The following is a 16744-nucleotide window of genomic DNA, read 5'->3' on the forward strand; positions in this document are numbered from 1 at the left end:
AAGATTTCCACTATTTCCAAGGCTAAAGGTTTCCAATTAGCAAACTCCATAGCAAATCTTTTGACACAAAGTGTGTATGACAAGCAGAAAAGAGAAAATACCTGACTAGTGTTTTCATTTAGTATGTTTTAGATGATGAACTGAGCTGTTGTTTAATTCCCAACGCCTTCTGCCTCCCCTCCCCCCATGACTTAAGTTATGAGTAAGACAGATTTAGCTATTCTGGCATCAGAACATGAATTTGTACTGTCTACTACGGATGGTGGAGTTAAAGCCATTCTCTCTGAGTTGAGACTATTTGGCAATATATTGGATGAGACCATAAAACTTAGAAAAGCCTTAGAAATATGTACATCCAAATGAAAGTTGTTTCTTAAAATTATCATCTTGGGAAACAACTTGTTTATTTTTCTTTATTGCTTTCAGAGAAAGGTTCACAAGCCACACTTGAAATTCAGTCTCATCACATTATAGTTATTCCTTGTTTTCGACTCAAAGCAACATTACCCAGCTTGACTGTTTTCAAAAACCACCTAAATGGATGAATATTAAATGCACTGGTAATAATCCATCAGCTATGCTATGGGCTCTGAAGGCAATTCCCAATTCTGAAATTCTGAAACTGTATTGAACAATAGCATCATTATTAAAATATGAGTCCACCCCCTACCTCAAGGTGAATGGTTGCAAGAGGCCAATACTTATTTGACTGGAGGGATCTGATCGATTTGCTTAACAACACAGACACAGGACTTCAGAGAATTGTTGAGCTGGATGGACCCAAAGAAGTAATCTGTTCAACCTATACGGTGGGATAAAGCCTTAAATGGGTAGCCGTTGCCTGCCTATATAAAGGAGGTTTCTAGCTTGAAATGCACCACCATTTCTAACCACTTTTTAAGGATCTTCTTGAAGAGATGAAAACTATTGTATGTACTGGGAAAAGTAAAAGAAAATTATCAACAAAGATGTTGTTGATTTGGCTATTAGCACCCACCTGTGTGCTTGGTCCCTGGAAGTTCAGGTGGTAACTAAGAGATCAGGAGTATGGTGTACGCTTGCTGCTATCAGTGATAATGCAGGGAATAGGACAGAGAATCTCAGAAATGGCAGGGAGGCTCCCAAAGAAGGGCTGATGGGGCACTGAAAATATATATGTCTTGATGGAAATTGTTTACTTTGGTTAGCCACATAATGCTTACCCTCAGGAAGGTCAACAACCATACAGATTTTTTTTTTCTTTTCTTTAGTAGCTCTGAAGATCAGAGGTTTAAAACTTTCTCTAATCCCAAAGGACTTAATATACTATTATTATGTAAATGTGGCTCACTATTAGAAGAAATATTTCTCTTGAGACTCGACAGTGCTCTAAAGGTGGTCATTTATTTGCCAACAAATCCCCCCAGTGAGTACATAGCCTAATGGCTGAGCACAGGTTTCCAAGTAGACTAGCAGGCTTTGAATCCTGGCTCTGCTACTTATTACCTGTGTGACCTTGGGAAAGTTACTTAATCAATCGTGCCTAAATTTCCTCACCTGTAATATGGGCATAATGGTATGTCTTCATATGGATGAATTGATATACCACAAGTAAAGGAGTCAGAAGCCATCAGGTATAGAGTGCGTACCCAACAAATGTTAACTCTTGCTAGTCTCTCCTTCTCTATTAGTTCCGCTTTTATAGGTCAGGAGCTTAGGCCCAGGGAGGTAAATCACTACCCCACTCATCATACTACTGGCTAGTGGAAGAATTAGAGAGAGATCTTTTTTAATCTGTCCCCCTCCCCCCAGTACAGTTTCTGTTAGAATCTGGGACTCACTCCAAACTTCTCCTACATAATAATAACATAAGAGTAAGACTTGTTAAATATGATTATTTTGATATTATTTATGGCTTTCTCCATGATTATCATAACAATAGCCAACTTTATTCTAGGTTTGGGATGAGAATTATTTCATTCTCAAAATAACCCTAGGAGACGATACTATTATCAACCCCATTTACAGGTAAGGAAACTGAGGCTTAGAGAAATTCTGTGTCTAACCTGAGGTCACACAGCTAGTGAATTTCAGAGAAGGAATCTGAACCCATATTTATCCAAATCAAAATACCTATGCATAGCATTAGAAAGTAATTCCCTGACATTGTTTTTTTTTAAATGATTCCCAAATTACCCAAGTGTTAAAAAAAAAAAAAAAAAACTTTGTAAAATATATACATGACTCTATTTTAAGTCTATTCTCCATAAAAAAAAAAAAAAAACCCAATAAACAAAAACTTCTTAAGTGGATAAAAGTTGAAAGCTTTACTTGGAACATATCTTTTGAGTTCTTGCTGAGACCAATTTTCTGTTGGCCCATATCTAGGGCAAAAAGTCTGCTTGGACACAGCCCGTGGCACTCATAGCATTCATTTCTGGGCAATGGATATAAAATGGCTCTAGGAATGTCATTGGGCTAAGCTCTGTGCTGCCATACTGCCTTGACATTATTGTTTGGACATGTAATGTGCTGTCTTTGAGTTTGGACACTAATGTAGACCTGGCAAATCACACCCGCAAAGCAATATTCATACTAGCTTCCTTCCTTCCTTCCTCCCTCTGTCCTTCTTTCTTTCTTTCTTTATTACCTTCCCTCACTCCCTTCTATCCCTCCTTCCTTCCTTTTTCCCTCCCTCCCTTCATTCCTTTATTTCTAGAAGAGTTTCCTGTTTCTAGTTTCCTGGGGTTCAGGGCTTACTCATCAGTATGTGCTCTGGAAGCACTGAGCAAATGTCTTCTGCTATTCATGTCTGGGGCAGAATAAAACCTTTGTTTTATGTTACCCACAGGCTATAAGGTATCAACAGATTGTGGTTTGTTGTCATGACGATTCCATCTTTTTACACTTAACTCATACATTACTTCCTCCAGAAGCCTTCACTGATTTCCCCTTGCTGGATCAGATACCCAGCCTCTGTGCTCTTGTATCACAACACTTTCCACACAGCATTAAAATGATAGTTTTCAAACCCTGTCTCCCTCTTGAGACAGTGCTTGCAGCTAGAGACCACATCTTATTTAGGGCTGATATTCAGCCTACAGGCACCAGCATGGACTCCCAGCGGGATCTATTCGATGGGTTTGGGAGTTTGGACATTCCAATTGGTTGAAGGCTATGTAGGACTGGTCATTAAATACTTTCAATATCACCTCTGGTCTTATTCCAATACTCGGTATAATCACAACAGCTGGTACGCAGTAGATGCCCAGGAAGTACATATTGACTTCATGACTAACTTACTGACTGGACATGTCACTGAAGGCATCAGTTATAAGGCAACATTCTTAATAAGAACCCTTGCTCACTAAAGATCCCAATGACAGTAATGGTTTACAAGGAAATACTAGCCCCTCCCTCCAGATACCCTAAGTGAACCAGGTTTTATGAGGTCTTCATACAAATCCATCAAGGCCACTACTGTCTTTGGTCTTGATTCTGTCCCAACACAAACACAATGGTAACCAAAGCATAATTAAGGACCTACATGATCTTTGACTCTATGTCAGGAGTGGTAGAGACCTTACCTGTCTGTGTTGTTGGGAGACTTGATACCCCAACCCTGTGATGGCCTGAGTCTGCATTTTCTGAAGCAGAATCTTTTGCTGAAGCGGCAAGGGTGACCTTAGCAAAGGCTGGCTTGACACAGGTTGGGTGGGCTGGGGTGGTGGCTGCTGCTGCTGCTGCTGCTGCTGCTGCTGTTGTTGTTGCTGTTGCTGCTGCTGTTGCTGCTGCTGCTGTTGTTGTTGCTGCTGCTGCTGTTGTTGCTGCTGCTGTTGTTGCTGCTGTTGCTGGGCTGAAATTGAACTCTGCTGCTGCTGCTGCTGCTGTTGCTGCTGGGTATAGTGTAGGAGAGAAGGCTTGTTCTGGGAAGGTAAAACAGAAGGCATCTGCTGGTTTGTTTGATCTGAATTAAAATGGAACAGAGGCTTGGTGTTGCCAAGACGGGGTTCCATGGCTGAGTGTGGGTTGTTAATAAAACTTCGACTGAGATCCTGAGGCTTCTGCTGCATGAGCACATCCAGGTGCCCACCCTGGGCCGACGGGCTGGCCTTGTACATGTAGTTAGCCATGACTTTTGACTGGCTGCTGCTGCCGGCTATCCCAGGCATGGGGGAGCCCTGTGGGCTGAATGGCTGCTGACCAAAAGAAGGGCTGGGGATTTTTTCCTGCCCAAATGGACCTGGGGATGGCCCAGCAGAAGATGGCAAGGCTGACCAGTTGGTAGGCTGGTGCTGCTGCTGGTGCTGCTGCATCCGGGCATGTTGCTGACGATTGGCGGCTATCTGTTTGAGCTGCTGCGCATGGGATACTTCCTGCCAGCTGGGCAGGGCCCGGCTCGCTCCTGAGGCTGTCTGAGGCTGAGCCTGGCTCTGAGAGACAGAAGGGATCGGGGACGAAGTGGAGAGGGCAGAGCTGGCCATGGAGAATGCAGGACCAGCTGATGGGGGCCTCAGCTGAGGAGAGCCTGAGGGGCCCTGAGTCAGGCCGGGTGAATATTCACTTTTGATCACTATCTTTTCCATAGGCAGAGAGGGTCTAGGGGTGCTCCTCTGGCTTTGCTGACCCAAGTCAATGTTAAATGGGTCATCCTGCTTTATGGTAGCATTGATCATGTTCTCCAGCTCAAGGTCACTCATGGGAGGTACAGATATATTGGTCAGCTCATTGAACAGTTCCTGCAGCTCAGGATCCATCAGTTGCTCTCCAGGGTCATCTCCGTACCTATTAGAAAAAATGTTCTCCTGGGTCATCTGGCCTTCCATGTGCTTACTGCAAGAGAGAGTCTCTCCTGGCTCCTTCTTTACTTCCTTTAAGCCCATGTTAAACATACCATTGCCGGGAGAATGCGTGCTGTGTGACAGAGGGTTAGTCTTTCTCAGGGATGCTTGACTCATAGGCAAGGTCCCTGGCATAACCTGACTTTGTCCATTATTTACTTGGAGGCCACCTTGTCCTGCAGAGAGGTTCTCCCCCACACGGATTCTCTTGATATCAAGGAATGAGTTGTCGACAAAGCCATTGGGCCTCTTGCTGTTGGCAGGAGACAGGTTGACCACTTGTTTTCTTTTCAAGGAACCTTGGAGCTGAAAGACAGGGAATAAAAAAGAAAAACATGAGCTCTTAATCCAAATGTGCTTCTAAGCAAAAGAGATATAATATTTAAATGTTTCCTCCATTGACAAGATAGGATGCAGCCAAAAAGAAAAAGGCAGAAATGAAGCACGGTCTGGATTATAATGAAACTCGCAGTAGCACAAACAGTACAAAATACAATGCTTTGGGAGCAGCAGGTCATTTAGCGGTTAGAGATCACAGTGGTTCCTGTGGTTGGAACATAGGTCAGTGAATGAAGATCCTTTTCTCTGTCATCAGGAGTGTTGATAATACCTTAGACTGATAACGAAAGCTCTGTTGTTTCCTGGAACCCGTTAAAAAGGAACAGGCCACATTCCTCCCTCCCCTGCTATGTAGCCACAGATGATCAGAATGCACACAGTTTCCACCAAGATAGGAAACACGGATAAGTCTAAAGCTCGGACAAGGTTTCCAGTTGCTTTTTTCACAGATTCAACCCCTTCATTACTATTATCTTCTATGTAAGTAATTAGATTCATCTATTTTTCTTCTTGTAATTCCTCTACTTTGCATTCAGGCCCATGTAATGACATTGTGTAGACACCAGAAGCCATGACATCATCATTTGTCAAAAATGAGATAATCCAAGCACAGGTTTTCCTGGGGATTTATTTCTTGTGTTGCCTGCCTCTAACTCTTGTAACCAAAACCAAGTGTAGCTAGGCAGTACCGCATAATTGTTCAGAGCATAGGCTCTGAAAACAGGCTAGACCAAGCTTAAATTTCAATCTGTCCCTAAGAGCTACGTGACCATGGCAACTTACTTATCTGAGCCTCAATCTCCTTATCTGGAAAATGGGGACAATAGCACTTAACTCGTAGGAAGGAATGAGGTAACTTATATAAAATTTAGCATAGTGCTTGCTATATAAGAGCTCAATGAATTATGAGTTTACATAGAAAAATATGGTTTACTCTACTCTCCAAAGGGGGTGCCTCTATAAACAGCAAAGGTAGCGACAAACACAATATTTCATTCACTAAGCCAGCCATTAGATTGCACTATCTAAACTTTAAAGATAATAGAGAAAAGTTTAAGGTCTATACGGTCACACCAGTAAATGAATAAGAAACATAAGACATTCATAACTGATTTTTAGATCCTCGTAAAGGGCTCTTGATGCTTTGGCTCTGAAATGAGACTGTGTCTATCAAAGTGTGGCTTTCCCAGTGAAACTCACTCAAATTATATATATAATAAATTATATATACATTAAATAATTTATATATAATTATTATATATAATATATATAATTATTATATATTATATATAATAATTATATATAAATTATTATATATAAATTATTTAATGTTGGGTCAGGAGCACTGTAAGATACCTGGGGCAGAATGTTTCCTAGATAAATAAAACTTTACCACTTCTACTTTTCCCCTTTTTCCCTCTTTTCACTTACCACTACTTCTTCACCCTTCACATAAAGGTAACTTAATTAAGAAAAGGAAATTAAAATTAACTGAGCATCTATTATATGTCAAGTTACTTATGAAATATGGTTAATTTATTTTCCTTGATCTATACAGCAACCTCATTAGACAGTTATTAATATTGTTACTTTATACATAAAAAAAAAAAAAAACAAGATTCAGAAAGGCTAAGTAACTTGTCCAGTGTCACACAGCTAGTAAGTGGTAAATCTGGGCTCCAATTCAAAGTCTGTGTGGTTCTATAGCCTGTGTCATTTCTACTCTATTATGCTGGAATTAGCTTGTTTAGGTCTAGGGTCCAGTCAACAGGGAGGGGCCAGGTAATGAGCACAGAAACATCTGGATCTCAGATAAAATGATAGGAATTTGGGAATGGTCGAGATGATGTGAGCCATAGGCTTCTAAGTCATCTATTTTATCAATAATTGTTTCATTGATTCCTTATCTGTGGCTCTGTCCACTCACAGGTGGTATACAGTTAGGGTGGATGGGCCTCGTTGGTGTAACAGGTTTTTACCCCTGGCCATACTCAGTGGCTGGAGAAAGGAATCTAACTCAAGCTTTGCCAATCAGGCCCTCTGTGTGAATTTTGGAATTGGAGAAAGCTAGACTAAGCTGTCTTTGGGCAGTTCTATAGTAATTTACAAAACTTGTGAGCTGGTGATGGTCATATTTTCCATTGTGTCAACCAGAGTCATAGAGGAAGTGAGTCTGTAAAAAGGGAGAAGAATGAAGCAGAGAGGAGAGAAAGAACTTTTTTTTCTTTTATTTATTTTTATTTATTATGGTTTAAGTGAAAGTTTACAAATCAAGTCAGTCTCTCATACCAAAACATATATATACCTTGCTTATCTGTTCTCCCCCTAATGACACAGCACACTCCTCCTCTCCACTCTGTATTCCCCGTGTCCATTCAACCAGCTCCTGTCCCCCTCTGCCTTCTCATCTCACCTCCAAACAGGAGCTACCCACATAGCCTCATGGAGACAAAGAATTTTGATAGCATTTCAGGACCCAAATCCAGTCTCAGGTCAGTTCTACTGTTCACCTTGTTTTCCTTGATATACTCTGGATACTTCATTATAAATTGCCCTTTTTGCTTAAGCAAATATGAGTCACTATGAGTTAGAATCGGCTCAAGAGCAACAAGTTAATACGAGTTGGACTTCTGGTACTTTCAAGTAAGTCCTAACTAAGTCTTCTGAGACTTCATATTCAGCAATGAGAAATCTGCAGAAGTTTGCACCAAGAGGCAGGGTATACTTTGTACTTGGGTGTGAAGCTTTCTCCCCCCTATTTCTGCATGCTTTTCTGACTCCTAACCTTGTGTACTCACTGGTGACACCATCAGAGAACATCATCAGATATTACCACATTCAGCAGAAACTCAAAGTTACCATCATCTGCCCTCATGGGGTCAGGAAGAGCACAGGCCAGAGAAGTTCTGCCATGTTGTCTCAAGATGAGCCACCGTGATTTATTACACCATAAGTTGTATTTTGAAGGTTCTTTCGCAACCAGCAAAGAGCAAACAAAGGATTATATTGTTTTTCAGGTTTGAGTTATCGCCTTTGATTTATTTTTCCATTGCTTTGCAAAAACCTGTTCTGCCAGAGTCTCCCATTGCTCCGGCCACTCCCTGGGGCAGTGAAGTAGACACCGTGCAACACAGCACTAACCCTTTCTTTAGGCCACCAGGATTGTAGAGGTAGTAGTGGTGACAATATTAACAACAGTCATTTATTGAGAGTTTGTATGCTAGGCATTGAGATAGACTCTTTGTATAGATTATCTCATTTAATTCTCACTACTACTCTAAGAATCCTTGTAACAACTCAGGTTGATGCAGTTTCTACCCCTCCTCCCCATTTTGAGGTTTAGAGATTGAGTAATTTTTCAAGCCTACACACACAGTAAACAATCAAACTCAGCATTCTCCCTACAGAACCTGTAGTAAATGGTACCCAAGGCCCTGAAAGAGGTAATGGAACCCACTGCAGGTAGGGAAGAGGCCTGGAATCTAGTCCTGATTCTGTCATTAATTGGACCACTTTCAGCAAGATGTTTCACCTCTCTGGGCCATAGTGCTCTTCTCTATAAATAGGATGATCTTTGAGATCACATTTCTACATGAACCCAGAAAATAATAGGCATTGAGGGAGGGAGGTTTGTTTTTAGGCATTATGTATGGTGCTGAAAGGTCACCAACAATTAGAGCTGAATGATGGATGATTTAAGACGGAAAACAGAATTCCTCTACAGTGATGCCATGGAAGAAAACTTCATGGGTAAAGAGGTTCCATTAGAACTCCACTGGGCATGATACTTTATCAAGAGAATTTTGGGGACAGTCTCTGACCTGCCTCTAGAAACTTCTAACCAAGGTTATGTTACCAAGCCCCAGTGAATCCACAGACGCAGTAGGCACCAAACTACCTGCAAAATATGATCTAAACGATTCTCATGGTTCATCTTTTGCTGTTAAATATTTCCTTTGCTGGACTAAAATTCCTCCTTCAGATACATGTCTTTGCATTATGGCACAGAGTCTCTAAAATTTCCTTGTCAAAGTCCATATGCTAGAGGGAGTAGAGGAAGAACAATGTTAGTCATTAATACCTCAGTGAAAAGTAGTTTATCAGAAAATACAAGGCCACTTTATCAGGCCAAAAATTAAGCTGTAAGGGAACAAGACTCAAGCAGGGAAAGAAAGGGAATGAAGACATGAGTTTAGAATGAGAAGGATAGGGGCAGGGACAGATGGGCTGGGGAATACCAAAATATGAGCCTGTTGGGTGTTGGGAGGAGAACAGAAAAGGGAAGGGAGAGGCATAAGGACAGTATATATGTCCTGAGGGCCAGGAGGGGCAATAACTTCCAGAAAGCAGCTAATAACATCGAAAAGGTAGAAGGAAAGCTCTCCAAAAACAAATCTTTCAGCCGGGGCTAACGTTAGATATACTAGGCACAGTGTCTAAGGTCCACAATAATTTGAGGAGCCCAAAATGTTCTAATTTCTTTTAAAATCAGAAGGAAAAAATGAACATTTAGGTTGAAGAAGACGTTTTAATATATAATATTAATATATTCACCCTTATACAAACACAGACATAAATTACTATTTTCATTTTTTTTTTTTAAGGAAGAAGGAGCCTTAGAACAGAGTGCCTAAGGCCCACAAAAGTCATAATGTGGCCCTGCTGTCACCTAATGATTACTGCTTATTGAAGGTATATTTTAAGACAGGTACTTTGTTGCACAGTCTAATTAATCCTCTCACAGCTTTCTGTGTATATATTCTTATTTTCATTTCATAAGTGAAGAAATTGAAGTTCCTGACATTAAGATTGTGCAGCAACTGAGTATGGAGGCAGGATGCCAACCCAGGTCTGTCCGAGTCCAAAGTCCTCATTATTAATCACTACCCATACTGTTCACTCCTCTTTCAGTCTTTACCTTGCCACAGACCAACATTGTTCTGGACACAGCGAACAGAGATGACTGAGACAAAAGGACAATAGAATAAAGATGTACCGCATATACAGGGCAAGGGTAACGACATTTAGGACTCAAAGCGATGGATGGGAGGGAGAGGAATGGTGACATCATTGTTGGAGGTTGATCATGAAAGCTCAGGACATCACCTCTGAGGCTCCAATATAAGCAGGGAAGAGACAAAAGGTTACTCAGTCAGTCAAAAGGATTTACTGAGCACCCTGAGAGCATTCTGAACTACGCCATATCAACATATCAAATCATCCCTTGCTTGAGGGAAAATATACAGATGTTAAGCTAGTGGCAGGATGTAAGGCTTCAAATGAGCGCTACATTAAAATATTTACATTTTTTTCATTACCTAGATGGATCGAAAAGCTTTTTTTTTTTCCACAACAAATCTGCACCATGAACATGCTATGTTTAATTTGTGAGATTATGCATTGAATATCACACTTACACTAGCCATTCAAGAAAGAGGCTTTTTTTGGAAATTATTTTCAACCCAGCAAATTCAATCTCCATTGCACAGTACACAGGAATCATTGTACTTTTCTTTGCTAAGATCTAGCAAACCGTCTCTTTTCACTCTCTTTCCTGTTCTCTTCTATTTGAACACCTTGATGAGATCTATTGGTCTCTGCTGGGGGAAGGCACTCCTGCTAAGGGAAATGTCCAGACACAATGGCTGGCCTGCCCCAAGGGCTGGGGCTGGGATGCCGAGAACTTGTACGGCCAAGGAAAATCCAGCACACAGCAGAATGGGGCTGGGGTCCCTCAGTAAACTGTTCTTTTGAAACGCTGTGCTCCACTCTTCCAAAAGACTCAAAACACAAACTTCCGGGAGGGATTTGAAAATGCCATTATTGCACAATCCCCTGGTTTCTTTTTCTTCCCCTGCTCCCTATCCTTTTCCACAGAATAAATGCATTCTTTGTCTCCGGTGCTGCCCTAGAAATGGAATGTGCCACATAAAGGTAACAATTCAGTCCATAGGTCACTTTCTTTTTTTCTCCCAAGTAGATTTCTGTCTTTCTCAACAAAGCATAAACACTGGAACCAAACTTGCCACTGTCTAGATATTCAAGGGAGTATCTTCATCTCATCATCTGTAAACTTCCCTTAGGCCACTCTACTCATGGCTGATTTAGAGATAGGGTTGGGGATAAATAACATTAGAAAGGGAGCAACCCCAAATACTTGAGTCTTCCTTTGGTTCTTTCAGCAAAAACGTTTGGGGTCCTGCAGCAGTGAATTTCAACTCATCACAGTGCTTGGGGGTGACAGTTGGCTCTCCTGCCCCAAAACAAACTAGGTGGGGTTTTAAGGCTTTTGCTAAAGGTATAAGGAGCCCTGGTGGCAAAGTTGTTAAAGCACTCAGCTGCTAATCAAAAGGTCAGTGGCTCAAATCTACCAGCCACTCTGAGAGAGAAAGGTGTGGCAGTCTTCTGCAAAGATTTACAGCCTTGGAAACCCTATGGGGAAGTTCTACTCTGTCTTAGACAGTCCCTATGAGTCGGAATCAACTCGACGGCAGTGGGATTGGTTTTGGCTAAAGACATAAAAAATTTCCCACTTCTTATTTGGCCCTTAAGCTTCCTTGTGTTGCTAGATATTGTTTTATGTACGTATATTAACTAGGTTTCACCAACTCAATTTTAAACTCTTTGTATGGGTTCCTTCTTATATATAAAAAAAAAAAAAGAAAACTTGTCTTGTATTTGTCTTGGTGGAGCAGTGATTAGGAGCTCAGCTGCTAACCAAAAGGTCAGCAGTTCGAATCCACCAACCACTCCTTGGAAACCCTATGGGGCAGTTCTATTTTGTCCTGTAGGGTTGCTATGAGTTGGAATTGACTCAATGGCAATGGGTATACTTGTCTGGGGTCCTTCTACTACCAATCACAAAGCTGGGCATAATATAGGTGTTCAAATAGTAGTTGGTTGGTTGATATGGATCCTTCTAAATATTGAGCAATAAGCAACAGTAAGAAGAAGGCTTTGGCTTGTGGGGGAATATATCATACTCAGTTCACAAGCAATGTAATGGTTCCACTGTAGCTTTGCTTGAGTTTTTTCTAAACCTTGAAGTCAAAGGAATGTGAAACCCTGAGAACTAGAACCATGGGCAAAACCCTGTCATCATCCCTGTGAACCAAAAATGTAGGGGTGTGTGAAGTTTTGTGATGAATTCAGGGTGGTCTCAAAGCTCCAGATGGGATTCCAAAGGTGGGATGCAATTCTAAGCCCCATCTTAGCTCAGTGCTATTTCTGGGTGAAAGCTGTGGTGCTGACGAGGAGCCAGGGCACATTTCCTGTAAAAATTTCAATATCTTCCACCTTTACTCCTTCAAGAAAAACTATGAGCATTTTCTGGGGAGCAGAGAGGTTGAAAGAGGTCAGGGAAGGTATGATAGATCTATCTGAAAAATGTGTTTCTTAACTTTGCTCCATAAGGTTTGACAAAATCGTTTTGATTCTCCTGGAATCCGGATTTCTGGGTTCATACAATTGGGATGACCCACACAGGCCAACTGCCATTAGGTGTCTTTTGAACCTTGTAGGAACTGGTTCCCTGGATTCACCTTCAGGTAGGACAATAGCTTAGTAAGCAGCTTAGTGGAGACATTCACCTTAGGCACTGGGTTCTTACAGAAAATTATCCATGTGCAGCCAGCTTCAAGAAGCAGGAACTCCAGGGTCTGACTAGAGGCTTTTTTAGGATATATATCGTGTTCTTGGTGATTTTGTTTCTGTAAGGGACCCTGCTCAACCTTACTTGTGATTTGATGCTCTCATAAATTAATATAACAATGTCCTATGTAACCTGCTTTCACTGTTCCCTCTTTGCAGCACCTCTCAATATGTTCTTGGTGACACTGCCCAATTCGAATTGTATCTATGCACAATAAATATATTTTTGGTGTTTCTCTAAGCAATTTAGGTTTTTGACAGATTTGGACTCTGAGAAATGCGACTTCTTTAGCCAACAAAATAGGTATTCTTTATTAAACTCAAGATAAAGTTTTATACAGAGTAAGAGCACTGCAAATTCAGGATCTTACTAGAGAAAGCAGAAGTTTGTTCTCTCAGAGTTTAGGAGGCTAGAAGTCCAAATTCAGGGTGCCAGCTCCAGGGGAAGCCTTTCTCTCTCTGTTGGCTCTGGGGGAAGGTCCTTGTTATCAGTATTCTCCTGGTCTAGGAGCTTCTCAGCGCAAGTACCCTGGGTCCAAAGGATGTGATTTGCTCCTGCCTTTTCTTTCTTGGTGGTAGGAGGTCCCTCTCCTCTCTGCTCTATTCTCTTTTTATATCTCAAAAGAGATTGACTCAAGGTACAATCTAATCTTGTAGACTGAGTCCTGGGCCATTAACATTAACTGCCTCTAATCCTGCCTCATTAACATCATAGAGGTTAGGATTTACAACATATAGGATAATCACATCAGATCATAAATGATGGACAACCACACAGTACTGGGAATCATGGCCTAGACAAGTTGATACACATTTTGGGGTATACAGTTCAATCCATAACAGTTACTATGAGTCAGAATCAACTTGATGGGACACAACAACATACCCTATGTCTACATCATAGGGTTTTTCTGAAGACCAGTGATTAAAGTACATAAAGACTTTAGAACACGGCTCTTAGAACACAGTTCTTGATAAGTGTTAGAATTGCCAAAAACAAAAAGGAATTTCCCAGCCTTTCTAGAAAAGTAACAATACAATACATTGCTCTTTAGAGATGTGTATAGAGGTTATAGTTTGGGGGTGGGGATTTGCCTGGGAAAGTTAGGAAAGGAATCTCTCTTCCTTACAATGAAAACCCAAACAAACTCATCGCTGTTGAATCAATTTTGAATCACAGTGACCCTACTGAACAGAGTAGAACTGCCTCATAGGGTTTCTAAGGCTGTAGATCTTTTACACAAGCAGACTGTCACATCTTTCTCCTGCAGAGTGGCTGCTGGGTTCAAACTGTCGACCTTTCAATCAGCAGCCAAGCTTTTAACCACTGCACCAGCACGGCTCCATTTACAATGAAGTGCCCCTCAGATATTCAAATTAATATGATGTTTCATGATATTTTGCTAGTGAAGTGACAGTGTAAGCAAAACTTGATGTCCAACAACAGTGGAATAATTAAATTTAAAAAATTTGAAGTAGAATTATTTTCCCGTACAGCCCACTACCTTAGACAATGTCCTTCCAGATGCACTCAGTGATAACAGCTGTGATTTAATCTGCTGGCTACATCCTTAGTCATACTGACTAGTTGCCACAATCATTATAAGTCAAAGACTTGTAGGGGTCATCTTTCAGAGTTCAATACTCTGTGTTTAGCAGAAAAATTAACAGAATCTTATGTAAAACACTGACAAACCCAGCTGCCTTGTGCATGACATACTTTAGTCATGACTCACCTTTTGCCCAAAATATATTGGAGACTCTGAAGTAAATGCTATGTCTAAAATGTTGGCAATTCTCTTGAAATCTCTAAATGTCCTCCTCAGCAAAATGTACAAATCATTAAGTTTTATTAATCAAGTGGCTTCTCTTCCCCGCTTCATTTGGAGGGCCCAATCTGGAAAATGTTCATTCTTAGGGGCCTAGCTCAAAGCCCATCTCCTCTATGAGGCCTCGCCTTCCTACTTTCTCTGATGTCCTTTCTCCCTGGTTTAATGGTTTCGGTACTTTCTGTCTTATATTGTTCTTGGCTACTGATACAGGTCTGTGTTTTTCACCTTAATATGACACCAAGGGAAACCCTCATGGCGTAGTGGTTAAGAACTATGGCTGCTAACCAAAAGGTTGACGGTTTGAATCTACCAGGTGCTCCTTGGAAACCCTATGGGGCAGTTCTATTCTGTTCTACAGGGTCGCTATGAGTTGGAATCAACTCGACAACAACAGGCTTTTTTTTTTTTAATGATCCCAAGATGTCAGTGGAAGAGAGAGTACCATGTGCTTCTCATCCACTCCCACAAGCCCAGCCCAGCCCAACACTAGCTGAGGGAAGCACTCACTGACTTGCTGATGACTTGACTTTTTGCGCAGTCAGTGGTCTGAGAACATCAGCTGAGAACAATTATGGGACATCTTTGTTTTTCTACCATCAGTCATACTTCTTTTATAAGCCACAGGGCTGATTCTCGGCAACCCTTTGTCCAACTGTAGAGCTACTGGGCAATGAGGAAGGGCTGAGAAGTGTTGGAGAGGTAGGGAAAGCATAGATATTCCAAGAGGCTGCTATTTACTTCTTGTGGTGGCCAGAATTGGATTCATTCCAAATGCTGGCCAGTCTGATTATCAGGAAAAGCCAGGTGGGAGGAAGAGTGCCCTGTAACATCATTACAGAGTTGTCTATTGATTATTTTGGGGTTTCAACATGGCTACTAAAGAGCTCCCATCTTTTTGTAAAATAATATAAAACACCTGTTGTCGTCAATAATAGCAACCTTATAAGATACAGTAGAACTGCCCCATAGAGTTTCCAACGAGCACCTGGTGGATTCAAACTGCCGACCTTTTGGTTAGCAGCCATAGCTCACCATAGCTTTTAACCACTGTGCCACCAGGTCTCCACCCCCAATTTCATGGCAGCATTTCTCCTTCCATCTTTAGTAGCTTACCTGACTTAAACAGGCTTTAAATGCCCCTATCCTTCCCAGCCTTCTCTGTCTCAGATCACATTCTTTATTCTTCTTCGGGCCCTCTCTGCTTTAAGAGTAGCCAGCTACTGAATATCCTCTCACTGCATTCTGAGGATCTGATTATACGTCTTGCCTTCCCTGCCCCAATGTGTTCTAGTAACAAAAAGGGTCACCTTCTCACACCAAGTTCCAGCTTACACTACTTTCTTTTTTTTTTTTTTAATTCTCAGAACACAAAAGGTCAACAGCATATACTGTTCCCTCTAACTGGAATACTTTCCACCTCCTCAAACTCCTCCTACTCTTATAGCTAGCCGCTGCTACTACTGCTGCTTCTTTTTTTAAGTCTCACCTAATGTGGCCCTAGCAGAGACTTTTCCTGACCATCCTATCTAAAATAAGTTCTTGTTTTTTATTTCAACCTCTTGATTGTTTCCTTTACAGCATCTCTTAAAATTTACAGATATTTGTATTAATTTGTTTGCTTCCAATTTTTAAAGTCCATCTCCCATGTTATAAAATAAGCTCCATGGAGGGAGGCTTCAAACTTGTCTGTCTTGTTAACCATTGTATCTCTAGCAGGTCTACAGAGATGAAACAGATGCCCAGGGAGAAGACAGGATGAAAAACCATGCTGGAGAGGGGAGGAGAGAGAAGGGGAATGGAGGAGAGTGATGAGGAGGGGAGGGAGGGAGGGGAGGGAAGTGGAGGAGAGGAGAGGGGAATGGAAGGGAAGGGATGGGAGGGGAGAGTGGAGGAAAGAAGACGGCCATAGTCTCAGGAGTTCCTCCAGTCTCTATCAGACCAGCAAGCCTGGTGTTGTTTGTGCATTTCATTTTTTGTTCTACAATTTTCTCTTGCTCTGTCCAGGGCCCTCTGTTGTGATCCCAGTCAGAGCAGCTGGTAGTGATAGCCAGGCACCTTCTAGTCCTTATGATCTCAGGGTCATATAGGCTGTGGTTCATGTGG

At 41.5% G+C, this 16744-nt stretch overlaps 1 protein-coding gene across 2 annotated transcripts in view; it reads right to left on the reverse strand.

Moving 5' to 3' along the window:
- The window catches only part of MAML2 (mastermind like transcriptional coactivator 2), a 395803-nt gene that overhangs the window by 123820 nt on the left and 255239 nt on the right, over positions 1 to 16744 (reverse strand). For both annotated transcript variants that reach the window (XM_023554736.2, XM_003415594.4), the window contains exon 2: positions 3567 to 5126. In XM_023554736.2, coding sequence (XP_023410504.2) covers positions 3567 to 5126 — 1560 coding nt within the window. The remainder of the gene's footprint in view (positions 1 to 3566; positions 5127 to 16744) is intronic.

The sequence above is a fragment of the Loxodonta africana genome, chromosome 7 (genome assembly GCF_030014295.1).
Source record: "Loxodonta africana isolate mLoxAfr1 chromosome 7, mLoxAfr1.hap2, whole genome shotgun sequence".
Taxonomy (NCBI): Eukaryota; Metazoa; Chordata; class Mammalia; order Proboscidea; family Elephantidae; genus Loxodonta; species Loxodonta africana.